Genomic DNA, 24,947 nt, shown 5'->3' with positions numbered 1-24,947 from the left:
GATCGAATACGATCGAAAGCAAGTCCGCCTGGGCAGAGTACGACGGGAGGTTAGCGGGATAGCCGATCGGAGACTGCTTCGCGAATCCTCCAGAATCCAGAGGAGCCACGCCCACGACGCTTTCACTCCAAGGGAAATCATTCTCCGCCTATTGTGGAATGTGCTCCTGACTTCCGCCGTTCTTCAAATTCTCCGTCGAGACTCCATCGCAGTTGTATTGGTCTGAAATCCATCTGGATGATGGAGAATAATTGATACTCGATGGAGATAACGAACCGGGGACTCGCCAAATTAAAGGAGGGTCCCTCTCTTCTACCCCGGACGGGAGACCCATCCAGATCCACCTTTTGCCTGACGTGAGAATAGAACAATGAGATCAGTCCAGCAAATTGACAAGAATGACCAGAATGAGGAGGATGCTTACTCCAATCACGAATCAACTCGGGGCTTGCAGAAGTGGCGCAACCAGGTAGATGGAGCATGGAGGAGGAGGATAAGCTGAGGAGAGAGAGTGAGGTGGACTGGGTGACTGGTGACAGGCCAGGCCGCTCCTTCCCCCCTTCCTCCTTCCTTTTTCATCCCAGTCCCCGACACTGAGGATTATTCTCTTTCAACCACCTCTTCAGAACCGCGGTGAATCAACTCTATCTATATATTCCAACCCTACTGCTGTTATACTATGAAGCAGTGTAACCTAACGCCCCCATCTATTGTCTGTTTGTACAGGTTATCTGCCGACTTGATGTCGATCAGGTCATGATGCTTCTTGAGTTTCATTGCCTACGCTATTCACAGGGTCAAACCCTGCAACTGACTGACAACTATCCAATCCTCTCCCAAAGGGTTCCCCTGTGTTGAAATTTTCTAGGAACACGAAAGATTATTCAAGGCGTACAATCAGGGATGATAGCTGATCATATGTCTCCCGGGGCATATGAGCACGGTATGGTGTCTCTGACTACGCGTTGGCCCTCCCAGTTTCGCCCGGGTCTGCTCAAAGCCCGATAAAATCTGTTCTGAGAAACTATGTTATTCGAGTTGTGCTTCCACCGCGATCAATGCATGGACAACGAAATGCAACCATGAGCGGCCCGAAATCCTGCAGCGACGGTCCCTTGCATGGAAATATTTACCGCCGCCGCGGATGCATTGCGATGACTTCGCCGCCACTTCGATGGAGTATCCTGACGTGAGCTTTTGGTCGTTCCCCGTATGAGCTCTTAACTTCCCCCTGTTTCATACACTCTCTTTTCTCTCTTCTTGCTATTCCTATCCTCACCTTTTTTCCTTATCAGCAGACCGATTATCCATCCTATGGCCGCCTCTTCCTATCCGCTTGATTCTTACCGCCACCTGGTGCACGATAATCATGCCCGGTTCGAGTCGTTCATTCAGACTGGTATAGTGAAGCCCGTGCTTTTGTGGAACCTAGTCATCCCCGCTATGTTACCTGTCCTTGCACTCCTTGTTCCGCACCAGAAAGGCGCCCGTTATGTCCGTCCGCTGGTGATGGCTTGCGTCATCGGTCTCGCCTACGATACCATCTGCCACCGGCGCATGCTACTGGGAGGAAATGGATATATGGGAGGTCTTGTCCCCGCATGGGGGTGCATCTGGTCTGCAACATTACTCATCTTTCGCAATGTTGAGTGTGACTTCCAACGCATCGAGCGTCACTCATTGCCTCCCGTCACGGCTGGCCCTGACGGAGATGCGAGCCTGAACGGCCATACCAGAGAAACGAGATGCAGGGACGCCACGCTAGAGCGCCCCGAAACCCTCACATGGCAGGCATACCCGCAGACTTTATTCCATCGCCTGAATTGGATCCTTGGCCTGGTCTTAAACATGCGCGGACCCGAATGGAACTGGCGCATCTCCTCCTTGGGCGCGTTGCCACCCTCAGTCCAGTTGCAGCTCAACCCCAAGCACAACAAACACAATAATGCAATTCCGAAGTCGAACAACATGCGCACTTGCCTCCGCGCAGCATTTGCAACTTGGCTTAAATCCTACCTCATTATCGACCTTATCAAGCTCCTCATGATCCGTGATCAATACTTTTTGGGCGCCGTATATCCTTCCCCCGATCCGCCCTTTCCTTTCCACCACCTGGCCCCCTACCCAGCTCTCGTCCACGTTTACCGCTGCTTAATCACAGGCGTCGCTATCTTGGCAGCCCTCAAATACGTTTGCTCCTTGAACCCTCTCCTTTTCGGCGGTCTTTCCCTCGCCTTCCCGAACGCCGCCCGCACCCTCACATCCGTCCCCCTCTCTGCTGCCTGGCTTTACCCACCCGCCTTCGGGCCCTTCTTTACCTCCGTCTTTGATGACGGCCTTGCTGGCTGCTGGAGTCAATGGTGGCACCAGCTCTTTCGCTTCGGCTTCACCTCCACTGCCCACTGGCTCCTCTCCTTCCTCCCGGCCCGCCTATCCAACACCCGCACTATCCGCCGCTTTTTCACCGTCATCATCGCGTTCGCCCTCAGCGGCTTAGTCCACGCCAGCGGAAGCTACGTGCAGTACCGCGAAACCATTCCACTTACCGGCGCATTTCGCTTCTTCATACTCCAGGCTGTGGGGATTCTCGCCCAGGAGATTATCTCACCTTCATGGTCCAGATGCCCCAAATCCATCCGCCGAATATGCAATGCCGTGTTCGCACTGGGTTGGTTACTTCTCACGGGAGGGTCCATTGTGGAGGATTTCTCGAGAGGCGGGCTGTGGTTTACAGAGCCATTGCCCGTGAGTGTGCTCAGGGGACTGGGCATTGGAGTGGTCCCAACGGATAGAGGATGGTGGTGGTGGGGAGGGACATGGTTTGGGAGTTGGGATGGTGGGGAGGGATTCTGGGAGAGAGGGGTGAGGGTTTATTGACTGTACTGTTGGGCTTGATTGATGTATACTTAGATTTGCGATAAGATCTAGATCCAATATAGATGTAGATGTAGATGTAGATCTCTAGAACAGGATAGAACAATAGGGTTTAGTCGGGTTAGATCATTCATTGTTGGTATACAGAGACTGACCGTTGCCCAGCTGGCGGTTCCTGGTGAAATTACTGCTGTGGCATAATCGCTGACACGTCTGAATCTATAAGGTATTTGCCTACCTGCTTACCTACTGCGTGGTATCCTTCTAGACGTACGCAATAAAGAAGACACTAATACAAGGGAATTTCCGTATTCTGGATCGCACTTTGTGCAGAAGCTGTTACGTGCATGTGCGATGGATCCGAACGTATCATAGTACTGATTTCCAGGTTCTGTTAATTATATTTCTTTCAACACTTATGATAGCCATATGCTTGTGCACATGAAACCCACCCATGTCATATAGTACATACATATCCCGGCATTAATCGACATGATCGGTTATGGGAAAAAAAATTCTAAATACATGTGTTGCGGATAGGGAAGAATCAAACGCTTACTCGTCATCTTCGTCGTCATCCGTGTCTGGATCGATGTTCAGAGACGGCAATTCGTCGTCGCTGTCGTCTTCTCCAGCTTCGGCAGTAGAAGTAGACTGTAGGGTGGATGACTGCTTTGTGCTTGACATGGCGGGCTTCGATGTCGGCACGGGGGTAGGACCGGTGATGGATGATGAAGGAACGGAGATAGCGGCCGTGCCGGTGAAAGTGGCGGGTGATGCGGCGTCCAAGGCTGGCTGGGTGGCTGTCTCGGGTGCGAAACGGGCCTTTTTGCTTTGTGAGCCTGGACTAGGGAGGGTTGATGGTGCCGGGGCTGGCGTTTCGACTTCTTCAGTATAGCTGCGTTTGCTTTGGGGGGTGGGCTGTGAGGGGACTTCCATGTCCATCATGTCGTGGTGCAGACTGGGCGTAGGGGTGTTTTTGAGGAATCCGCTTGCTGCGGGGGCGGGTTGAGGTGCAGCCGCTGCTTCGTCCTCATCGTCCTCATCCTCGTCCATGGGGGCGTAGCCGTTGGTTGCGGGAGCGTTCATCAGCACAGGCATGCGCGGGCGGATGAGGCATTCCACTTCTGTCTCAGCGGGATAGCTGCGAGCCAGGAATGGCATGATGCTGGTACCCACGCCACGGCCCTGCATGGCTGGGAAGGGGTTGAGAACGCTGGAGAGCATTGCGTTCTTGTCGGAGGTCAAGATGATGGTTCGGTCGACCTCCGCACGGAGAGCCGGAGAGATGAACTCAGTCGGCGCGTGCGCCAGCGCAGCGACGAGGAGCTCGGAAGCAGCGCGCTTGAGGTAGGGAAAGGACGATGTGGAGCTGGTCTGACGGACTTGTTTCAGTCCAGGGTTCAGGAAAGCGTCTGCGTTCACAGTGGCTTGGTTTGACTTGTTCTTCGACTTCGGGTCTGGCTTTTCGGCGGCCACGACCTGGTTGCCGGTAGGAGGCAAGAGATCATGGCAACAAGTGCGGATGATACCGGTCAGCGAAGCGACACTCTGCTTGGTCATGGATGGGCCGATCTGGGTGAGCAAGGCAGAGACCAGATCATACACAGCAGTGCGAACCTCGCGGTTGAACTTCTCGGCACGGAATATCCACAGCGCCTGCTCTAGGATTGTCTGGGCGACAGAGATGGCGCTGGTTTCCAGAGCGTCGACCAAGTGAAGCAGGAGTTTCATGCAGGCAATGTGAATGCGAGGGAGTTCGGTAAGCAGGTGCTCTCTTTCAGCGCGGCCAATCTGCGGGTTGGCTTGAATGTCGCTGTCACCGGAGGGTACGGTCACCATGTTCAATCGGGCCGTCAGATCCAGAATTGCTCCCACCGGAATGGTCACGGTAGAAGCAGTAGCAGTACCCACGAACCCGGAGAGCATCCGCAGGAGCACAACCAGCCGGTTGACGCCAGCGTTCAGACCCTGCCAGCCACTGAGTCCCAAAGCATCAGGCCCGTTGCCCACTTCCTGGCTGTAGTTCTGCGGTTGCGACATCTGACGCAGAGACGGATCAACGGATTCCCATTGTTCCGAGATAGCTCGCAGAACGTAAGACGACGTCGCATGAACGGAGGTGATCGTCATGCGACAAGCACTCTTCCATTCTTCTCCACCAGTGTTCTTCGGAGCGCAATTGTGGAGGGAGATAAATAACTTCTGGGCGATGTCCAATACCGGTTCGGAGAATGTGGGCGAAGTAGAGCCAATGATGGTCTGGAGGATACTGTGGATTTGCGACGTGAACGGCCGGAAGATAGTCGGGTGCCTTGCGATCAGCTCTGCAATTGCCTGAAGCACAACCTCCACAAAGGGGGTACTGGGTTTCAGCTTTCTGATGGGCTCAGAGGATGGCTTGACAGAGATGAGGTTCAGCGCGGCGGTGATAAAGCCTGGCAGAGCCGGCGTTGTGATTTCGCGAACGAGAGTCGGGTACTGGTAGGTGAGGTGGAAGATGCGAGTCAAGGTGATAATGCACATTTTCTTCGTGGAGACGGGGTCGGATTTCTATTCACCGAGGTAGTTCAGTAAGCATGTTCCAAGCAAGATAAACATAGATTGAGCCTCTTACAGCCAGGATGCTAATCAGACCGCGAACAAACGGTTCGCATCCGCGAAGGATCTCCCACTGACCGGCCTCGACGAGAGCCTTCACCAGGACTACAGCGGTCCAGCGGCCTTCATACGTCCTGTCCTGCAACAGACTCCCCAAACGAGTCATGAGCTTGTGGACCTGGACGGCATTGTCCGAATCCGCCTTGCCGGACTTCTGGCTCTGAGGGGTCGACAGCAGCTCCCCGCAATTGCTGATAGATGTTGCGATGGATGATGCGAAATGCGGTAGGTGCTTGACGGGGACGTTTGTCAGGCGGTGGTTGACCGCATGGAGGGACATGGACATGTACGCCATCTTCGCGAGGTCACACCGGTGATAACAATCGCGGGGAAGCAATTGACGGGTCTGGCGCAAGTTTGGGTTGATGCTTCAAGTTTCTGGAAATTTTTTGGCTGCGGAAACGCTCGGGCCACATGAAACCTCGGGGCGATACGAGAAATACCGGATTCGGTACGATACGCCAATATCAATACGGGGCGGGTCCTGGTCTCCCCTAAACGGCCAAGGCGGATCATCGCCGTCGTCACGGCCTCCGGTCTTAATATCTCGATTCTCCGCTGCTGCCTCGGGTGGGCATCTGTCCCTGTTATGGATGCTGCTTCTTTCTCTCCCCCCCGATTGTGCTGTTTTACCCCCGTCTCTGTCTGACCTTCCTCAATCATGACTGTACGTTGCGCCATCCTCTCCCCTCCCCTCCACTCCCTCTCTAAACCCCTGGGAAACGCATTACCATAGCTACAATTCCACCCCCCCTCACTCTGCCACCCTCCCCGCTGACCGAGGTACCAACTTATAGGGTCGAGACTCTGATAAGGGGCATCGCTATGTTACGGCCCTGGACAATGCGCGTTGCCAGAACAAGTGGGATGAAGTTCCCGAGCTGATCCGCAAGGTGACCAAACATGCTCCTCAGAAAACATGTAATGCCAACTTGCCTTTCCCCGGAATCGATGGCCGGTCAGCAAACGAGCTAACTGAGTTATGCTATAGGTTTCCTCGAGGTAGCCAGTGCCGAGTACCAGGTGGCCTCGCACCTACAGAAGCATCCGTCCACCCCCCGCCCTGCCTCCGCCACCGGTCTCCATGACTTGATCCCGACACTCCTATCCACTGTGAACAGGGCAGAAGGACCTAAGCAAGATGTGTTCCAGGCGCAGGTCTGCTTGGGATGGGTACACTGGACAGTCAACGAGTTAGGCTTGGCAGTAGCTCGGTTTCCTCATGACTTCGGAGAAACCCTGAATGAGCTCGAGCACGCAGGGGAAGAGCTCTCGCCATGGACAAAGACATGTCTCGTCAAATCCTGCTATCTCAAGGGTGCGTGTGTTCATTAGTGCAGCCGGGGGTCTTCTCTTGTTTAACTCATGCATAGGTTCTGCACAACGCATGACTTCGGATCCCTACGGCGCCTTGGATACCCTTCATTCACTTACACCCTGGCTGAACGGTCAGCTTCAGTCCTCTACAAACAGTCCACAGTTTCTTCACTGGTCGGAGAAATTACTAGCTGAAGCTGCGTCACTGGCTGGCGAAGAGGCCTCCAAAGACATTGCTGCCGCTGATGCTCAAACGATAGCCACTGCGTTGGGGTTCTTCAGGCTGTGGGCGTCTCATCCTCAAGTTAAGCTAGTAGCTTTGCCCCAAGGTATTAATATGGATGGCCCCACTGAGCCCGTCTCGAGATCACCGATATGGAAGTCTTACTACAATCTTCTGTCGCATATCCTACAACAGGGTCTACCATACAGCCCCCCTGCAGGTGGCCCCGAGCGCCCACAGCTTGCCAGTGAAATTCGGCGCGTTGAGTCCCTTTGTGAATCCAGCGTCCTGCGTGAAACAAAGTTTCCCGCGGCTGATTCGAGCAGCCCTGAAATTGAAGCTTGGGTCGAGCAAGTTATCCAAAATTGGGAGGTACTGTGCGGCTCTAATTGGACTGATGAAGAGCTCGGAGAAGGTGGTCAGAATGCCGTTGGCAGAAATGTACTTGATGTATGTTCCCAAACACAATGGAGGATAGGAAGATCGGGGAAGCTACGAGAATTGTTGCTGATTATTATAGGTCCTTTACCGTGCTGCAACCAAGACATATCACTCGCATCTGATTCTCCGGCGTTTGTTTCACGTGCACTGTGCACTTGCAGATTACGATCTCGCTCTGAGGGCGCTTGATTCATATATTGAGATTGTCACCAGTGCCAAAGAGAGGGCAAAGAAGGCGGCCCAGTATGGGGACCTCGAGAATGATGGCGTCTTGTTGCGCACTGTGTCAGAGGGTGTCACGATGCTGAGCTGCTTTGGCTCCGAGAAGGAGGCCGAGAAAGCGAAGGAACTCACGACTCTCTTGAAAGAGTTTTCCGAGAAGCATGTACAGGATGATGAAAATGGAGAGCAGGGCATAATTCTTATTGCACCCGAAACAAGCTCGACCCTATCCCAAGCCGTTTGCCCCTCGGACATTGCCGCAGCTTACAGGGGCATCGGTATTGGGCTTGCCAATTGGGCCTACTGGACCCCGATAAGCGAGGACCGGGATGACATACGGGCCGAGGCCATTGACTATCTCGAGAGGAGTCTGGCGCCGGAGCTTGAAGATGAGTCCAACTGCTCCTCTCTCTATACTCTGGCTGTTCTACTTGCGGAGAACCGAGACTTGGATGGCGCTATCGACTATGTGAAGTCGGCCTTGACATCGGACGCGCAGCATAAGGCGGGACAGGCCGACTTTGCCCGAGAGCGGGATCTCGTGCCTCTGTGGCATCTGCTTGCTCTTTTATTGAGTGCGAAGCAGGATTTCGATATTGCCGAACGCTCGTGTGAAGCCGCGTTCGAGCAGTTCCCCGCTACCGTGACTTCCCTTGCTCATAGCGACCGACGACCCCCAAAGCAAAACCAGAGTGCCCACGATCAAATCACGGGCATAACTCATGAGCTGATTGACAAGCTGCGAGACCGCGAGAAAGAGCGCATCATCGAGACTCGGATGACCCAATTGGCGTTTGTTGAACTTGTTGAGGGCCCTGGAGCTGCTGTCAACCATAGCGAGCAACTCCTCAGCCTATTCGCCACTCTTTTCCACTCTCTGAACCTTGAAGGTGATGAGAAGGGCAGCACCAAGACCGAGCACCTCGTCCCCCCGAAAAGCTCTGCTGGGACTGTGAAGAGCCTTCGCGGAAGCATTTTCGGACGGCACAGAGGACCCCGTGGTCCTGACCGGAGGGCAGAATTTGCCCAGGAATCCAAGTTAGAGAGTTCTTACTCATCTGCGTCGCATGGGTCTTCAGCAAATACCGATTCAGCGCCGGCGATACAGGTCACAGATGGAGAAAAGCCTTCCTCTAACGACAGTCCAGCCGGTCAATTACGCAAAAGGAGCAGTACCTTGAAGAAGGGTGAAGATGCTCAGAATCCGGCCGCACGTTATGTCAACGGCGATGTCGGGACTCAGGCTGGTCCTGGAGCTGGCGACGTAGTGTCTGGAACATCGCAACAGCCAGGGTCCTCTCCGAACGTGGTTGGGGTCGCCGTGTCCGACGCGGCTCAGTCACAGAGCGCGAGGCAGCCATTGCGACCTATGGCCCATAATATGAAGCACAGCCAACAGCCCCCTCCTACAGGCCATTCCAAACAACCGCCAGAGCAAGATATCCGACTGCCCACGTCGTACGCGTTCGATTCTCCCACGAGGGCTGTGACCAAAGTCCCGCCTGCCCAGGCTCAGAAGCATGCCCTGTGCATCTTGGTCAAGGTCTGGCTGCTTATAGCTGGGCTGTATCGCCGAGCGTCGTCCTTTGAAGACGCGCATGAGGCATGCGAGGAGGCAGCCAAGCAAGTGACACGAGTCGAGACTCTTGTTGCGTCGCAGGAGGCATCTGCTCGAGCGTTTAGAGAGCGTGGATGGGGTGTTCCTAAGAGCACTGATGAGCTATGGGCAGATGTTAATGCGGAGCGTGGTCTCCTGTACAACGCCCAGGCTCGTCCTCATGAGGCGATGGAGCGCTTCGAAGCAGCGCTTCTGCATGACGCAGATCATCCGAAGGCGACGGCCGGGCTGTCGAATCTGCTCCTCGACATTTGGGATCAGAAGATGCCCTTGCAACCGCCAAAACCTAGCCTCGATGCCGGTATATCAACATTGTCTGTGTCCTCGGCAAGCATGCCAAACAAGCCATCATCAGAAGACAACGTGAAGCAGTCCAATCAAGCGGGCAGTCCGGAGGCTAAACCCCTCGCCGACTCGGACGACGAGGATCCCCGACTCTTGAACCGTATTGCGGCTCGTGAGCGAGCCTTTGGCCTGCTGTCCGGGCTGACCAAGCGTGGCAGTTCTTGGGACAACAGCGAGGCATGGTATGCCCTCTCCCGGGCGTACGAGGCGGAGGGCCAGATCCAGAAACTGAAGGAGGTGCTGTGGTGGTGTATCGAGCTCGAGGACCGGCGACCAATCCGGCACTGGTCGAACATCGGCTCTGGTATATACGTGCTCTGATTCTTGTATTTAATCTCGTCGCAAGAGCGATTTTGTGGCATTTGGCATTTGGCATTTGGTTGATGCGATACCTTGGCGATATCCTCGTGTGAATAATTAGACAATGGGCTACTGTATAGAAATGGCAGGTAAATGGGGATACTGATTGGGAACAGGTTTGATGGTTCAAAACGAAAAGTAGGGCATCTTTATTTACACAACTTCGAACATGGTCTGATTCAAGCCATACCGTCCTCGTAGGCCAACATTCTACCAGCACTACGGTGAATTTACCGGGGAGCCGCAACGGGAGTCCAGGCAGAGTACTTGGGACGGGTCCTGAGCTCGGTCAGCACATCATCCACCGCCTCTCGAACTAGGACGATGGGAATGGGATACTCACGTGGAGTAGGTCTTGAAAGCAGCACGGCTCTGGGTCAAGTTGGGGCGGTGCTCAGGCAACTCCCAGCGGCGGATGCCAGTCTGCATGAGCTTGTCGGCGGTGGGGGGAGCATCCACCATGTAGGAGATCCAGGCGTGCCTGAAGCGAGGTTAGCAAATGGCATCGACCGCAAACAATCCTCGATGAGGGTCTCACCAGCCGGGCTCGATGTGCGAAGGGTCGTATTCATGGTCCTTGTAGTCAACCCAGCGCGTCCGGACTATGCACAGTCAGTAGAGTCCACTGAGAAAGTCTCAGCATCACCCACGAGGAAGCTCCTCCTCGACGTTCTCGAAAAACTTGTTGCCGTAGCGGTCCACCCCAATCAAGGTACCGGCTTTGGTATCACCTGGAATCGCGATTGCGTCAGTCTAGCCCCATGACCCGGCGAGAAGCCACTCACCAATGTACTATTCGCAGAGAACAGGGCATCTTGTCAGTATCCGGCTCGCCTCACCATGACATCCTCTTCTCCCAGCATCCGAGAGCATACCTGCATTTGGTGGCCATATTCCTGTGAGGGGATGCAGTTAGCAGCTAGTCCGTGGAGCTCCGGAAGGGTCGCCAAAGGCTCACCTTGAAGCCAATGCGCTTCAGATTGCGTAGCGTGCGAAGGATGGTCGACATCTTGTAGGCAGAGCAGCAGGGGGGGCAGCAATGGCTTCGAACTGAGTGCAGGTCGGGTTCGACTGTCTTGCCTCGCTCGCTTTCCGCCCGGCGGTTGCAACACTCCCCGATCCGGTCTAGCGCGGGTCGCCGTTTGCCGTGTTTGCAGTGGTCGCCTGGGATCTTTGTAGTTTGTCCAGCATCTCCTTCGTCCTCTTCACACGGTCCCATTGATCCTTTGCCAGTCATTCTGCTGCCTTGCTTAGAATCTGGGAGGCATTCTGTGACCATGTTGGGACGTATCGGGGGTAATACCCTGCGATGTGCTGCGCGCAGACCAGCTGCCCGGAGGGCCCTACTATACGAGCGCAAATTCTCGGCCAGCACCGCTCATGCCAGCACCAGCTCGACTGCCTCCTCGGTTGCGTCGCCGTTAGGGACTATTACGACCGAGCTGGATCGGATCTCGCCGTGCTTTGAGGTGCCGGCATCGCGGATTACAATCCTGGACTCTCCGACCAGCTTCTATAATACCCTCAAGGTATGGCAATATCTCGGGCCTAGACCCGCCGCGAACTTGCGACTAACTCAAGCATGTTTCATTATATAGGACAAGATCAGGAAGGCCCGCAAACGCATCTATCTTTCGACGTTATACATTGGCAAGACGGAGCATGACCTGGTCGAGACGTTGGACCAGGCTCTTCGGGCCAATCCCGAACTCAAGGTCTCCATTCTCACAGACGCTCTACGAGGAACGCGAGAAACGCCGAATCCTTCGTGCGCATCGCTGTTGGCTTCGCTAGTTGCGACACATGGCACGGATCGCGTGGAGATTCGCATGTTTCATACCCCCAATTTGACTGGGTTCAAGAAGAAATGGGTGCCGCGCCGGATCAATGAGGGCTGGGGTCTCCAGCATATGAAGCTCTACGGCTTTGACGAGGAGATCATACTGTCGGGGTGTGTGCAGCTCTGCCCAAAGCTTCTGAGATGGCCACTGACGGGTAGCATAGGGCAAACCTTTCGAACGAGTACTTCACGAGCCGCCTAGACCGGTACCATGTCTTCCACTCCAAGGAGTTGACTGATTACTACGCTCGCATCCAAGAGGCCGTCTGCAGTCTCAGCTTCCAGGTCCTTCCAGACCCGGAGGATGCCGCCGGCTACGTCTTAAACTGGCCGACATCCAACGGCGCACCTTCGCCCCTCGACAACCCCGAGGACTTCATCACATACTCGTCCACCGTCTTGCACCCGCTCATCCAACCGTCGGAAAAGCAAGCCGTACTGCAGCCCAAGTCCTCCGACCAGACCTACGTATATCCTGTGGCTCAGTTCACCTCCTTATTCAAACCCGATACCTCCACCGAATTTCCCGCCGTCACTGCCATCCTCCGTCTCCTATCCACCTCGCCGGCCTTCTCGGGGGCCCGCTGGCTCTTCACCGCCGGCTATTTCAACATCCACCCCGTTCTCTCCTCCCTCCTCATCACCAGCACTTCCACCTCGCACACGGACTCCACCACGCGCGGCACCGTGCTCACGGCATCCCCCTGGGCCAATGGCTTCTACGGCTCCCCGGGCATCTCCGGTATGCTCCCAGCAGCCTACACGCATCTTTCAGCGCGGTTCCTAGACCGCGTCGCCGAGGCCCAGCGCACGAACTCCATTCAACTCAAAGAATGGCGCCGCGGCACCGTCGGCGAGCCCGGCGGCTGGACCTACCACGCTAAGGGGCTCTGGATCACCCTACCCAAGGAAGAACATCCCAGCCTGACCTTTGTCGGCAGCAGCAACTACACTAAGCGCAGCTACAGTCTCGATCTAGAAGTCGGTGCTCTCGTCGTGACCGGCGACCCTGAGTTGAAGCAGAAGCTAGGTGCCGAGACGGACCGACTGCAGGAGGAGGCGAAGGTGGTTTCGCGCGAGGACCTGCGGCGAACGGAGCGACGCGTGGGATGGAATGTGCGGCTCTCGATGTGGATCGTCGAGAAGGTCGGGGGCGCTTTCTAGACGACATGACGTGATGTGATGTGATAGAGATAGAATCTGTATACCCCATGTACTATTATACTATGAATGTACAGTAATCTACGACACTACATTAACCTTACTCTGTACACTTTGTACACTACCGAGCACAAAACAACAAATAACGTAGTAGGAACCCGAAAGAGAACTTTTATGATAACGAAAAAGTCTATCACCATGCATGCAATGCCACACAAAACGCCAGCCTACCCGCGTTTTCCAACCAAACCAAAAAAACAGTATGGTAGTGAAGTAAGGAAGTAAAAATGGTATCGTTGCAATCGTTGAAGCCATGCACACACACACACACATACACACACACAAACATAGGACAAGCTCTGTCTATGCCCGTCCCGAGACCTTCCCGGTGACTCGGGCAGGACCCAGACCCTGGCGCACCTCATCCAGCATGCGGATGCCGATGGCCTCGTTGCCGTTCTTGCCGCGCTTGGCTTTGGCGCCCTTGCGCTTGGCCTGGGCGCTGGTCTTGTCGTCCCAGCCGGCGAGGAAATCGTCCATGACGTTGTTGAAGTTGTGGGAGGGGCGGACGGCTTCGCCGTTGGCGTCGACGAGGCTGGGTGCTTGGGAGGAGACGGTTGAGATGCCCGTCATGCCGGTCATGTTGGTCATGCCAGTCATTCCACTGACCACTGACATGCTGTCGTCGAACTCATCCTCTTCGTCGAGGGAGTAGAGGGCCTCGACGCGCTCGAACCGGTCATCGAGGAGTCGGTGGCCTTCGGTGCGGGCCAGGGAGGATGAGGTCATGGAGTACGCGGAGGGGTTAGTCAGGGCACCCTTGCGCTTCTTTCGGCGGATGGGGGTTCCGCCGACGGTGAAGACGGTCGAAGCCAGGGTGCTTTGTTGCTCGGAGGGCACGACACTGGCTGGCGCAGCGGGGGCAATAGGCTTGCCCTTGGCGTCCTTCTTGAACTTGGCGAACTCGCGCATCCAGCCCTGATCCTCGGGGTGCATGTCGGGCGCGGGCTCGTCATGCACGGGGAGCTCTCCGTCGGGCTGCTCGGTGTCCTGGTACCGTGCCCTGGCGTCGGTCGTATTCATCTGCACGGGGGCCTTCTCTGTCGCATCGGACTCCCAGCCATCATCCTCTTCCTCAACATCATCGAACAAAGTATCCTCCCAATCGCCCTGGTCCATTTCCTCGGCCCGCGTCGTCAACTGGCCAAAGACATCCTCGTTGTCGTTCTCATCCACATACTCCTCATCCTCCAAGGCCTCGAGGACCTCACGCAACCGCGGGTCCATGTCCGGCTGGAAACCTGCAATCGCATCGGGAACGTTCTGCTGGTCCTGGTAGGTGGGTTGGCGCACGTACGACGATGCGGTCGAGCGCATGTCATGGCTGTAAACGCTCTCGGCACCGCCAAACTCGCTCCGGCCATCATCCAGCGACACCTGGCGCAGGGCATCCTCCAACTTCAAACCCTTGCCCTTGTCCTTGCCCTTGGTCTTGGCCTCGACGAAATGAGCATCACCGGCGCCCATGCCAAGCTCGCGCAAGTGCTGCATGTAGTCGTACTTGGAATCATCGTAGTAGATGCCGTAGTTGGCGGCTTCACCCTCGTTTTTGCGGACGGCGGCAGCGCCGAAGCTTTGGTTCAGATCCGCGAGGTTCAGGCCGCGGTGCTGAGATGCGGAGGCGGAGGCGTTGCTGGAGGTCGGGGCCGGGCCGTAGACGGGCGCCAGGACGCGATCGTCGGCAGAGGGGTCGTGGATGAGAGGGTCATTTTGCGCACGGTGGAAGAGTTGGTAGGTGGTGGCGTGCTTCTTGTCGCTGGACGAGTTGAGTTGGTTAGTTTGGACTGAAAGATAGGGTTGGGCTGAGAGGTTTGGGGGACGTACATCCACTGCTTCCGGGGAGGCATTTTGGCGGGTAACCGGTTTTTCCGGAGGGAGAGAGAGAAGGAGAGGAAGATGTGGGATCGGAGGTGGTGAAGCTGAATGGATTGCAACGAGTCAATAATTTCGGAGGGTAGAAAAATAATCGCCGATCGTGGGGGTCACGTGCTGATTATCGCGGGGGGTCCTCACCACCCCCAATGGCAGAGAAAAGGGTGAGGGTATTGATCTAGAGGCGATAGTTCGTTTGCCTTTCTTCTCTCCTCATCTTCTTCCATATGATCCTCCTCATCCATCGTTAGAATCCTGTTCAGCTGAGGGAATTGTCTTGCTGAGTCAGCCTTATCTTATCCGCGCGGGGTTCGACTGAAAATTGCCCGATTGGGTTTTTATCAAATCTTTCGGGAATCTTAATAATTATTCTTCGCTTCTTCTTCTCTTCGTCTCTCTCTCCGTCTCTCTCCCCTTCTCCCTCCCCTTCTTTCCCCCTCCCCCTCATTCTTCTTCCCTCCCTCCCTCCTCTCTCTATACTCACATCCCTCCCTCATCCAGGGAATTCCGCCACCATGGTGTTAGCCAAATCCAAAAACTCCGTCGGGCTGGGAAACAGCCTGATGAACGACCGCTTCGGCAAAGGCAAAGCATCCGCCTTGAAGAAGGCCTCCCACAATGCCGCTATTGCCCGCAAGAACGAAAAGGGCGAGACTTACATCACCAACGCCCCCACCGAGGCTGCCTGGGTCAAGATGCGCAGTATTACCGAGCAAGCCGCCCTCGATGAGTTCCTCAGCACCGCCGAACTTGCCGGCACCGACTTTACCGCCGAGAAGATGAACAACGTCAAAATCATCCACACCGACCAGAAGAACCCCTACCTGCTGTCTGCCTCCGAGGAGAAGTCCGCCGTCAAGAAGCACCAGAAGAACAAGAACCGCCTGACCGTCCCCAGACGGCCCAAGTGGGACCAGTCCACCACCCGCCAACAGCTCGAGCTGATGGAGCGTGAGAGTTTCCTCAACTGGCGCCGCGGTTTGGCTGAGCTGCAGGAGAATCACGATCTGTTGATGACCCCCTTCGAACGCAACCTGGAAGTCTGGCGCCAGCTGTGGCGTGTCATCGAGCGCTCCGACCTCGTCGTTCAGATCGTCGATGCCCGTAACCCCCTGCTCTTCCGCTCCGAGGATTTGGAGGCCTACGTCAAGGAGATTCACCCCCAGAAGCGCAACTTGCTGCTCGTCAACAAGGCCGACATGCTGACGGAGAAACAACGAGCCGCCTGGGCCGACTACTTCGAGCGCCACAACATCAGCTTCCGATTCTTCTCCGCCCACATGGCCAAGGAGCGCAACGAACTCCTCCAGCAGGACCTCGGATCCGACGACGAAAGCGATGTGGAGGAGGAAGTCCCCGCAGAGGAACAGCTGGCCGAGGACGCCAAGGCCTTGGATATCCAGGACGCCCCGGAGCCCCAAGAAGAGCACGACGGAGGTCTCGAACTGAACCCCGGCGCCAGCTCCAGTGCCTCTCAACGGACGGAGATCCTCAATGTCGAAGAACTTGAAGAGCTCTTCCTCTCCAACACGCCCGACACGCTGCCCGACAACAACACGACCGACAGCCCGAACAAGGCCAAGACAGTCATCGGTCTGGTCGGATACCCCAACGTGGGTAAATCCAGCACGATTAACGCCCTACTCGGCGCCAAGAAGGTGTCGGTCTCCGCCACCCCCGGTAAAACCAAGCACTTCCAGACACTTTACCTGTCCCCCGAGATCATGCTTTGCGATTGCCCCGGTCTTGTGTTCCCCAACTTCGCCACCACCAAGGCCGAGCTCGTCGTCAACGGTGTCCTCCCCATCGACCAGCAGCGCGAGTTCACCGGCCCCGGCGCTCTCATCGCTCAGCGTATTCCCAAGCACTTCGTCGAGAACGTCTACGGTATCAAGATCAACACTCGTCCCCTCGAAGAAGGCGGTACTGGCATTCCCACCGCCAGCGAGCTCCTCCGCGCCTATGCCCGTGCCCGTGGCTTCGCCACCCAAGGCCTGGGTCAGCCCGACGAGTCGCGCGCTGCCCGCTACGTCCTGAAGGATTACGTGAACGGCAAGCTCCTCTTCTGCCACCCGCCACCTCCCGCCCAGGAAGGCGCCGACCCCATCGACCCGCTTGAATTCAACCAAGACCTCTACGACATGGCGCATCTCCCGCCCCGCCGCCAAGCCCAGCTCGCCAAACTCCTCCAGAACGACGAGTCCGTCGACCCCGACACCCTCGCCCTCCTCCTCACCAGCCAGAAACCCATCCCCGGCCTTCGTTCTCGCAAGCTCGATACGGGCTTCTTCGGTCCCGGCGCCAAAACCACCACTGGACGTATCACCCTCCCCTTCAACGCGCAGTACACCGAACAAGGACAGGAAATACGGAAGCAGCTCACGGGCCGCAAGGAGCGTATGATGGTCGCGCTCGAGCGCGGCGTCGATGTCTCCGAGGTGCGCGGCGGGTCCTCGAAGAAACATTTCAAGGCCAACAAACGCCGCGCCAAGAAGGTGCGCAAGAATACCGCCAATGATGATGACTATTAAGCGGGCTCGCGGGCGAGATACCTTTTCATGTTCCTTCCTTTTGCATTTAATATATCTGTTTGGGTGCGGGGTTGAAAAGTCTGCTTAGGATAGGGTTTCATCTTTTTGTTATGGTATGTTATGTTGTGGCGTACTTTATTTGACTGCTTACTACTACTGAGATAGTAGTGAACTGAGAAGTACGTATAGAGGGAGGGGAGGAGTGGTTTCGTATATCCATTATCGTTCTTGTTCTTGTTAGAGATGTTATGTTCTGAAATGGTGTGCATGATGAATATGATTCATGACGTATAATTTCACCATCCATGTCAGTGATGCGTTTTGCAATAATGTCCTTCATAGCATAGCTCTCCTGCGTCAATTCTACTTTCATCCTCTGCGAAGCCACTATACCTACCGCTAGTCCTAAACAGGGATCGGAGTGTTCCGATACCGGATGAGTCAGCATCATCGCGGAACATCATCGGATCTCGACAACAACGTCGATAACATTAGACTTGGACTATGACATTCATGTTTGACTGTTCTAAGTCATATGGCAACCAGATGGGTGATTGATTACATAACTGTAAATACTATAGATCGTTGTTCTCAGGGGCTCCGAAGAATGTTTACAAGCGACTCTTCAACCCACTTACCTCCAACAGCCGCGCCCCCTCCTCCTTCTGCCACTTCAACTTCTGCATGATTTCGTCCTTGCGTGCCCGGTTCTCCCGCCGCCCCAACTGTTGCAGATGCACCTCATCCGGCCCGTCCGCAATCCGCAGGGTCCGGATCAACGCCCACAGATACGCCAAGGGGGTATCTTGACTCACACCCGCGGCACCGTATGCCTGCACGGCGCGATCAATCACTGTCAATGCTGCCTGGGGCACCAGAACCTTCGCCTGAGCGATTTCTTTCAGGGCGGACTTGGCGTCGCCCTGGTCGATCTTAATCGCCGCGTTGAGGACAATCAATCTTGCGGCGTCGATTTCGATGCGTGACTTCGCCACCCATTCAAGAATCACTCCGTGCGAGGAGAGATGCTTTCCGAAGGTCTTTTTGCGGTCGTCGTTGATGCGTGCGATCATCCATTCCAGTGCCTTTTCGGCCGCTCCAATAGTACGCATGGCATGGTGGATGCGGCCTGGGCCCAGACGGCCCTGGATGATTTCAAAGCCCCGGCCTTCGCCGAGGACGATGTTGGAGACGGGAACGCGTACATCCTTGAAGCTGATGTGCCCGTGGCCGTGCGGGGCGTCGTCGTAGCCGTAGACATTCAGCATGCGGTGCACGGTGATACCGGGGGTTTTCGCAGGGACGAGGATGACGGATTGTTGTTTGTAGGGGTCCGGGTTGTTGGCGGCGGTTTTGCCCATGACGAGGTAGATTTGGCAGCGAGGGTCGCCAGCACCGGAGGACCACCATTTCTATGATATAGTTGTTAATGATAGAGGGTCAAGGGGGGCAAAGGGTTAAGCATGGCAGGAGGAGAGGGATACCGATCCATTCAGCACGTATTCGTTCCCTTCACGCCGGATGTCGAGCTCGATATTGGTGGCATCACTGGAGGCGATGTCGGGCTCTGTCATCAGGAAAGCCGACCGAATCTTCCCGTCCAGCAGGGGAGCCAGCCATTGTTGCTTCTGAGCTTCGTTGCCGTACTTGGCGAGGACTTCCATGTTACCTGTATCTGGGGCGGCGTTGTTGGTGGCCTATACAGATCGTTTAGTGAGCTGGCGGTCCGTCTGCAGCCGTACAGCGATCGGGGGAGTCACCTCCGACGCAATTGTGCTTTTCCCCAGATACTCAGCCATCAGGCCGTACTCGACATTGCTGAACCCTGCACCCTGCGAGAAATGGCTCTTAGGCAGGAACATGTTCCACAGGCCCTGCTGGCGGGCCTTGGTCTTGAGAGTCTCCATGATGGCCGGATAGGTAGCCCATCGCTGCTGGCCCTCGCCGAGCTGGGCACGAAAGATGGGCTCAACGGGAATACATTCTTTTTCGACGAATTGCTCGACCTGGATAATTAGTGGCTAAGGACCGATCTAGATGGAGATCAGGGACGGAAGTACCAAGTCGAGGGTTTGTTTGGCCCGGTCGCTGACGAAGGGCTGGGCAATGACGGGAATGCGGGAGGAGGCGGACATGGTGTAGATCTGGATAGGGTATGCGATAGGAAAGAAATCACAGGGTGGGGGACTGGAGATGGACTGGATATGGACTGGAGATGGACTGGAGATGGACTGGAGATGGACTGGAGATGGACGGTTATTAAAGGCAGGAGGAGGATCAGACGATGCCGATGCGGAGAGCCAAGTTGCGGAGAAGCAGCCAGCCGAAGCCAGACCTCGGCTGAAACCCCCTCCCCGGCGCTGAGTCAGCAACGACGGTCGCGGTGATGAATTAAGAACGTTATTATTGGGAGTCTCGTAAGGCCATGCAAGAATCAATATCAATCAATCATAACAACTGGTCGCCTGGCCGGTAGTCTTCCGTCCGACCAATGCTTTCTCGTCCCAAAAGAACCAGAACCCAAACCCAAACCCCCAACACCTCCACCCAACCCAGGGAAACAATGAACCAAGAAAAACAGAATATCCGCCGGCAACGAAGGGTCGGGCCACCTGCGACCGGCGCAGACTCCTCACTCCTTCATCTACCGGGCATCGCACCGTCCCCTAAACACCCTCGGTGTTTTCCTTCTGGCGATTGGCTTCGGCGGACGACTGTTCGAAGTTCTTCTTGCCTAGCTTGGCGAACAATGACTGGGGCTTGCCGACACTGCGAGACCGAGTTAGTGTCCATGGCCGTAGAAGCAACAAATACTCTGGATACAACTCCAAGTAGTAGAAGAGATAGAATGCATGAGTGATAAGTAAAGAGAACGTACTTCTTGAAGCGCTTGCCCTTCAGATCACTGAGCTTCTTCGAGCACGGACTCATGATATCATCCGATGGCGAGACGTAACTGGCTTGGTTCCTGGGACCGTTAGAAGAGGCGTCCCAGTGTAAACACCACGGCACACAGAGGAAGCCTACTTGTCATCACCACTATCCAGCTTTCCTTGCAACACCTGGCGGTGGTATTCCATCGAGTTGATCTTTGCGGGGGCCGCCTTGAGCTCGTTGAGCTTGTCCTTGTCCTGGACCAGGTGGGTGTTGGTGCGGTCGGTCAACGGGTGGGCGTCCATTGTGTATTTCTTTTCTTTCCTGTGAGACAAGGAAACGCGTGTGTATTCTCGGGGGTTCTAGTGACAGTTGTCTGGAAGATGAGGAAAAGAGAGAGAGAGAGAGAGGGTGGAGAGGATGGGAAAAGCAAAGGATAAGACTGGCAGCCGCGAAGAAAAACCCGTCGATTGTTGTCATGGCAACCGCGGATGTCATCGCCGCCCGCAGCGAAGGCAAGAGCCGGAATGATATAATAGATAGATACCTTGTAGTATGGTGTACATTATTCATCTCGTCATGGCTCATATCGCCTCACGTCAGTCTATCTACACTAACTGTACATACATATAGCGTGTGCTCGGTATCCTGACAATCCACGCCTTGTTCTCCTCCACGATGGCGCTGCGTTGCCCACGCCGGCTGCCACAGTGACCATCCCTCCAGGAATGGTGGCTGGTCGGGGAAATAAGCTCTCCCTCGGAGGTGGCGGCACTTCTGCAGCTGTTGGCCAGGAAACTGGCGGGCTGAGACTTCATCACAGCCGCCGGAAGCCCTGCAGCCGACTGCAACCTGCCGGGCTGGCCATCTGGTCTGGTCCATGTCATGTCATGGGCTCCACATGCCACGAATGCATCCCCAGCCAGAGTCCATCATCCCTCCATCGTCACATTCCGCATCCCATCAGGAACTGATGACCCTTCATCCGGTGACTCCCCCGATGCAGACGACTCCTCCGGGGTTTCATCCTCGCCCCCTTTCAGATCAGGCGGGCTACTGCGCGATCGGAGTGTCGGTGGTGTCACCTCGGGCAATGCGAGCGAGTCCCCCGTCCGATTCTCAGCCTCCTCCGACGAACTCATCACATCGGACACTGGGGTCGGCGGGGAGTAGGCCAGCGTCGGACTGATCGGTCCGTCTTGCGAATCCTCAGACAAGTTGCGTCGGTGACCGCCAGCGCGTCGACTCGACGATGTCGGGCTCACGGACGGCGAACCGAAGGGAGGCGACGACGATCGCAAACTGTACGACCGCGACACCATGTTCTGCATACTAGGCAACTCAATGTAGCTGCTGACGGCGCCTCGCGAGAAGAGCACCAGCCCGAAGCAGAAGAGAATCATGATGCTCTGGATGACGGCTACACGCTTCTGGAATACCAGCTCGTCGGCCAGGACCCCCAGCTGCGTGCTCAGCGACTGCACCTCCTGATGGTACTGGACCCGCTGGAGCTCAAACTCCAGTGCAACGCTCTTCCACACATGGTCATACTGCTCACGGAATTGCCTCAACTCATGGAGGACCGTACCGTTCAGATTCTCCAAGAAGGAGGTCGTTTTCGCCAGCTGCCGTTTTTCAACCTTGTTAAACGCGTCGCGCAGGATCCGCGATTGCTCTTCGATGTACAATAATGACAGGCTAGAGTTAGATTCCAGCATCTGTAGCCGCTTATTCACAGACTTAAAGAACGACTCCTGCGTAGTCGGGTTCGAGGAAGGCGGCTGTGCCGCTGTAGGCCGCGTCGATTCAACTGCACCGCTTTGCTCTTCCTTCGCCAACGTAGTCGACCGACTGTCGGCTTCCGATACGACCTGAGATGCAGTCTCTTGAACAGCCGTTGTAGCGAACGCTGGGGCCGTGTCGACATTTGTGCCAACCGCCACCGTCGCTTTCGGCTCCCCGGGCTCCTTGACCGGTGTCTCGTTTACAGCAGCCAAAGAAGCAGCATCATCGCCCTTAGGAGGGGTTGCGTCATTTATCGACGGGCGACTAGCAGGCGTCGGAGCCCCTTCAGGCCCAGCAGCAACCGGGGAGTCATGTACACTACATGTCTCGGTGACCCCCAGGAGCTTCATCAGAACCGTCTCGTCAATGTCTGGTCCCAGGTTAGGGCAAGTCTCCAGTATCTGGTCGCTTGCCTCCCTCTCCGCCGACCCGGCATCAGCCAATGAATTCAGCGTAGGGGTAGTCTCTGGCTCCGCGGCCACAGGCGCAGTCTCCAGCACTTCATCTGGCACCACGTCCTCAACCCGACTGGCCTCGCCGTCATGCTTGTACTCCTCCAGCATGGTCGTCCCGTGCACCCGGATCAAGCTGAGTGGGCAGAAGAACTCATTTCCATAATGCGTCAGGAACTCAACCCGGACATAGCGAGCCCAGATCAGCGGGTTCTCGACCGCAAAGGCCTGAACCTCCCGCGTATTCCTCGCCTCGAAAATTCCAAGCTCCCTCCACTGGTCCGGTTTAGCTGGATATCGATCCGACACACTGACTCGAAAGGTGTGGAAGATGGAGCTGAAAAACTCGTAGTTGGCCAATACAACCGTATCCACCAGAATGTCATCGCAGAGCTCCAGAATCAGGAACTTGTTCTTTGCCCGACACTCATTCAGCATATAGCTGTCCTTGTTTTCAATCAACACCGATGACGACCCCGTACACTCCGGGTTGGTCTTAAGCACCGTCGCTGCACAATCAAACGATGCATAGTTGAACCGTTCTTTACAAGTCGTGCCCGCATCCTTCGAGCGCGACACGCCTGCTTGGGGAACACCCTGAGAAAGAGCATCCACTTCACGATTCTCTGCAGAATGGACCGTGCCAGCCTTCGCCTCCGGGGGCACGCGCGCTCCCCAGGACGTAGGCTTCGCTGTTTCCGGTGTATCAGCGCCAAAACCGCCAAAATCCAACTCGATCTCTACATCGTCACCCAAGGAGTCCAAAGCGTTATTGATACCCGTCGGCCGTCGCCTATCCTCCTTCTCAGCACCGCCCCGTCGGTTTCCACCCACGTTCTCCGCCGACTGACCGACCTTGGCCAAGTTCTGCTTTTTCCAGTCCTCAAAGGAAAGGAAGTTGGCGTTGTCGAGCGGGGACTCGGTGTCCAGCTCGTGGTCGGGGCGTTCGTCGGGTGTGGGGACGGTGGTCTCGCTTGAGGATGCCATGGGGACGGAGACAGTCTCTTCGGGGTCCTTCAGTAGATGTGGGGGAATGGCTGGGGTATCAAGGACTGACTGGCCCTCCCACTGGGTCTGTGGGCATTTGGGCCATTGGATGAACTCGGCCTCGACGGTCTGCCAGCCTCTCGCTGGGCAGACAGACTGGCTACTGTCTCCGGCGGTGCCTTCAATCCAGGTGGAGATGAGAGTCATCCATGGGATCCATTGTGTTGCTGTCCACCCGGTCATTTTCGCCTTGGCGCAAAGCGACCGTGATCACGATACGGACGAGTGGCGAGGCGGAAAGTAGATTGTAGCGTTACTTGGTTCTGGCGGGGGTCATCGCGCAAGCATGATCTGCTAGGTCTGGTGCAAGATTCTAGGGAATTTCAGGGGAAGGAAGGGCGCGCACGACAGCAAGCTCCTTATCTAGTGACTGCGCTTCAGGGGATCGATCAGGATAGAGGACAGGATAGAGGACAGCAACGGGACGAGCCCCTTGGTAATATTATTGAGGTTAGCAACGATAGACGTGAGTCGCCCACAAGGCTGCGCTCCCAAGACACCGCCTCTTTCGCTCACCGTCAGTGGGATTGAGTTGCGCGACAATAATGGCCAACAACTAACTACTAATCTACGGCGCCGTCGGGGAGGATTACGGTGGCCGGTGGCTCTCTCCACCGGGGCGGTCTGGAACTCGGGAAACCAGCTGCCCGCCACCGCCTTCATTTACCTGCGATGTAGATAGAATACTTACACAGTAGTAGATATATAGAGTGGGTTAGTTGGTTACTATGTATAGCACTGAGTCATCGACCAAAAAGACCAGCTGGCAATCTACGTACTACGTAGTCTACAAGGCAAGTCAGATCCACACCAGAATCACTTTTGATTTCTCCTGGTTGCATGTCACCCCGAGTCCGCGTCCCACCCACTCCACCATGCCAGCTAATTACAGTACAAAGAAGCCAGTCCAGTGCATTGTTGGCCCTTTCCGGCACAGCAGCCTCCGTCAAGGTGTAGATGAAACGACTGAGAGGGTTGCTTTTCCATGGCTTTCTTTGGTCACATCGTAGTTTCCCGGCGGCCTCCCCGGCCACCCGCCATCGCCCTCGTCCTGCGTCGTCGCCCAGCCCCGTCATGTTGAACCATTTTCTTTTGGGAAGAAAGTCGAATGTTGACATTGTGCACAGTTGGTAAAAAGAGAAAGAAGAACCACGTCCTCCCACATTCAGCTGATGAGTCACTTTTCAACCGCTCGTCCCCAGGCTTGCTCCTTCGAAGAGTGTTATATTATACAGAATAGGAAACAAAACACTAACATGTCCGA

The 24,947-nt window shown here is 55.6% G+C and overlaps 8 protein-coding genes across 8 annotated transcripts; 4 read left to right on the top strand and 4 right to left on the bottom strand.

Moving 5' to 3' along the window:
- Nucleotides 1–898: 898 nt before the first annotated feature.
- BO94DRAFT_96727 (wax synthase family protein) lies at nt 899–3,115 on the top strand. Its single transcript, XM_025617763.1, has one exon. It carries the CDS (start codon nt 1,315–1,317, stop codon nt 2,875–2,877), a length of 1,563 nt encoding a protein of 520 aa, XP_025466777.1. The 5' UTR covers nt 899–1,314; the 3' UTR covers nt 2,878–3,115.
- A 136-nt stretch (nt 3,116–3,251) lies between these two features.
- BO94DRAFT_518182 (uncharacterized protein) lies at nt 3,252–5,880 on the bottom strand. The gene is made up of 2 exons (XM_025610024.1): nt 5,492–5,880; nt 3,252–5,427 (listed from the first exon to the last, which is right to left on the bottom strand). Exons 1-2 carry the CDS (start codon nt 5,828–5,830, stop codon nt 3,430–3,432), a joined length of 2,337 nt encoding a protein of 778 aa, XP_025466776.1. The 5' UTR covers nt 5,831–5,880; the 3' UTR covers nt 3,252–3,429.
- Nucleotides 5,881–6,098: 218 nt separating this feature from the next.
- Nucleotides 6,099–10,204, top strand: BO94DRAFT_96673 (putative filamentation protein (Rhf1)). Its single transcript, XM_025617762.1, has 5 exons — nt 6,099–6,202; nt 6,333–6,456; nt 6,527–6,853; nt 6,909–7,516; nt 7,596–10,204. Exons 1-5 carry the CDS (start codon nt 6,197–6,199, stop codon nt 10,020–10,022), a joined length of 3,492 nt encoding a protein of 1,163 aa, XP_025466775.1. The 5' UTR covers nt 6,099–6,196; the 3' UTR covers nt 10,023–10,204.
- Nucleotides 9,916–11,070, bottom strand: BO94DRAFT_624890 (complex I NDUFA12 subunit family protein; the record flags this gene model as incomplete). Its single annotated transcript, XM_025617248.1, has 7 exons — nt 9,916–10,340; nt 10,405–10,542; nt 10,600–10,663; nt 10,712–10,792; nt 10,847–10,853; nt 10,937–10,957; nt 11,020–11,070. 7 exons carry the CDS (start codon nt 11,068–11,070, stop codon nt 10,292–10,294), a joined length of 411 nt encoding a protein of 136 aa, XP_025466774.1. The 3' UTR covers nt 9,916–10,291.
- Nucleotides 11,071–11,258: 188 nt separating this feature from the next.
- Nucleotides 11,259–13,126, top strand: BO94DRAFT_535900 (CDP-diacylglycerol--glycerol-3-phosphate 3-phosphatidyltransferase). Its single transcript, XM_025611891.1, has 3 exons — nt 11,259–11,590; nt 11,660–12,012; nt 12,066–13,126. The coding sequence occupies exons 1-3, from the start codon at nt 11,339–11,341 to the stop codon at nt 13,063–13,065; spliced, it is 1,605 nt and encodes a 534-aa protein (XP_025466773.1). The 5' UTR covers nt 11,259–11,338; the 3' UTR covers nt 13,066–13,126.
- An 87-nt stretch (nt 13,127–13,213) lies between these two features.
- BO94DRAFT_535899 (ribosome biogenesis protein LTV1) lies at nt 13,214–15,216 on the bottom strand. The gene is made up of 2 exons (XM_025611890.1): nt 14,947–15,216; nt 13,214–14,878 (listed from the first exon to the last, which is right to left on the bottom strand). The coding sequence occupies exons 1-2, from the start codon at nt 14,967–14,969 to the stop codon at nt 13,426–13,428; spliced, it is 1,476 nt and encodes a 491-aa protein (XP_025466772.1). The 5' UTR covers nt 14,970–15,216; the 3' UTR covers nt 13,214–13,425.
- A 185-nt stretch (nt 15,217–15,401) lies between these two features.
- Nucleotides 15,402–17,726, top strand: BO94DRAFT_566495 (ribosome biogenesis GTPase LSG1). Its single transcript, XM_025614557.1, has one exon. It carries the CDS (start codon nt 15,510–15,512, stop codon nt 17,523–17,525), a length of 2,016 nt encoding a protein of 671 aa, XP_025466771.1. The 5' UTR covers nt 15,402–15,509; the 3' UTR covers nt 17,526–17,726.
- Nucleotides 17,727–17,985: 259 nt separating this feature from the next.
- BO94DRAFT_566493 (Sad1/UNC domain protein) lies at nt 17,986–24,316 on the bottom strand (the record flags this gene model as incomplete). Its single annotated transcript, XM_025614556.1, has 10 exons — nt 21,545–24,316; nt 21,457–21,523; nt 21,371–21,435; nt 20,553–20,656; nt 20,404–20,493; nt 19,578–19,669; nt 19,286–19,509; nt 19,010–19,222; nt 18,164–18,937; nt 17,986–18,027 (listed from the first exon to the last, which is right to left on the bottom strand). Exons 1-10 carry the CDS (start codon nt 23,864–23,866, stop codon nt 17,986–17,988), a joined length of 3,993 nt encoding a protein of 1,330 aa, XP_025466770.1. The 5' UTR covers nt 23,867–24,316.
- Between the last annotated feature and the right edge of the window lie 631 nt (nt 24,317–24,947).

Source organism: Aspergillus sclerotioniger (assembly GCF_003184525.1).
Source record: "Aspergillus sclerotioniger CBS 115572 chromosome Unknown BO94scaffold_16, whole genome shotgun sequence".
NCBI lineage: Eukaryota > Fungi > Ascomycota > Eurotiomycetes > Eurotiales > Aspergillaceae > Aspergillus > Aspergillus sclerotioniger.
This window is presented reverse-complemented; position numbering and strand designations above follow the sequence as displayed.

Bases quoted from the DNA above. Each gene is read 5' to 3' on its own strand.
- BO94DRAFT_96727 (XM_025617763.1), top strand. From the start codon at position 1,315: ATGGCCGCCTCTTCCTATCCGCTTGATTCTTACCGCCACCTGGTGCAC.
- BO94DRAFT_518182 (XM_025610024.1), bottom strand. From the start codon at position 5,830: ATGGCGTACATGTCCATGTCCCTCCATGCGGTCAACCACCGCCTGACA. The intron at 5,428-5,491 runs GTAAGAGGCTCA...CTCGGTGAATAG, and splicing joins GTCTGATTAGCATCCTGGCT to AAATCCGACCCCGTCTCCAC.
- BO94DRAFT_96673 (XM_025617762.1), top strand. The intron at 6,854-6,908 runs GTGCGTGTGTTC...ACTCATGCATAG, and splicing joins CAAATCCTGCTATCTCAAGG to GTTCTGCACAACGCATGACT. The intron at 7,517-7,595 runs GTACTTGATGTA...TGATTATTATAG, and splicing joins AGAATGCCGTTGGCAGAAAT to GTCCTTTACCGTGCTGCAAC.
- BO94DRAFT_535900 (XM_025611891.1), top strand. From the start codon at position 11,339: ATGTTGGGACGTATCGGGGGTAATACCCTGCGATGTGCTGCGCGCAGA. The intron at 11,591-11,659 runs GTATGGCAATAT...TTCATTATATAG, and splicing joins GCTTCTATAATACCCTCAAG to GACAAGATCAGGAAGGCCCG. The intron at 12,013-12,065 runs GTGTGTGCAGCT...CGGGTAGCATAG, and splicing joins GAGGAGATCATACTGTCGGG to GGCAAACCTTTCGAACGAGT.
- BO94DRAFT_535899 (XM_025611890.1), bottom strand. From the start codon at position 14,969: ATGCCTCCCCGGAAGCAGTGGAT. The intron at 14,879-14,946 runs GTACGTCCCCCA...CAACTCGTCCAG, and splicing joins CCTCCCCGGAAGCAGTGGAT to CGACAAGAAGCACGCCACCA.
- BO94DRAFT_566495 (XM_025614557.1), top strand. From the start codon at position 15,510: ATGGTGTTAGCCAAATCCAAAAACTCCGTCGGGCTGGGAAACAGCCTG.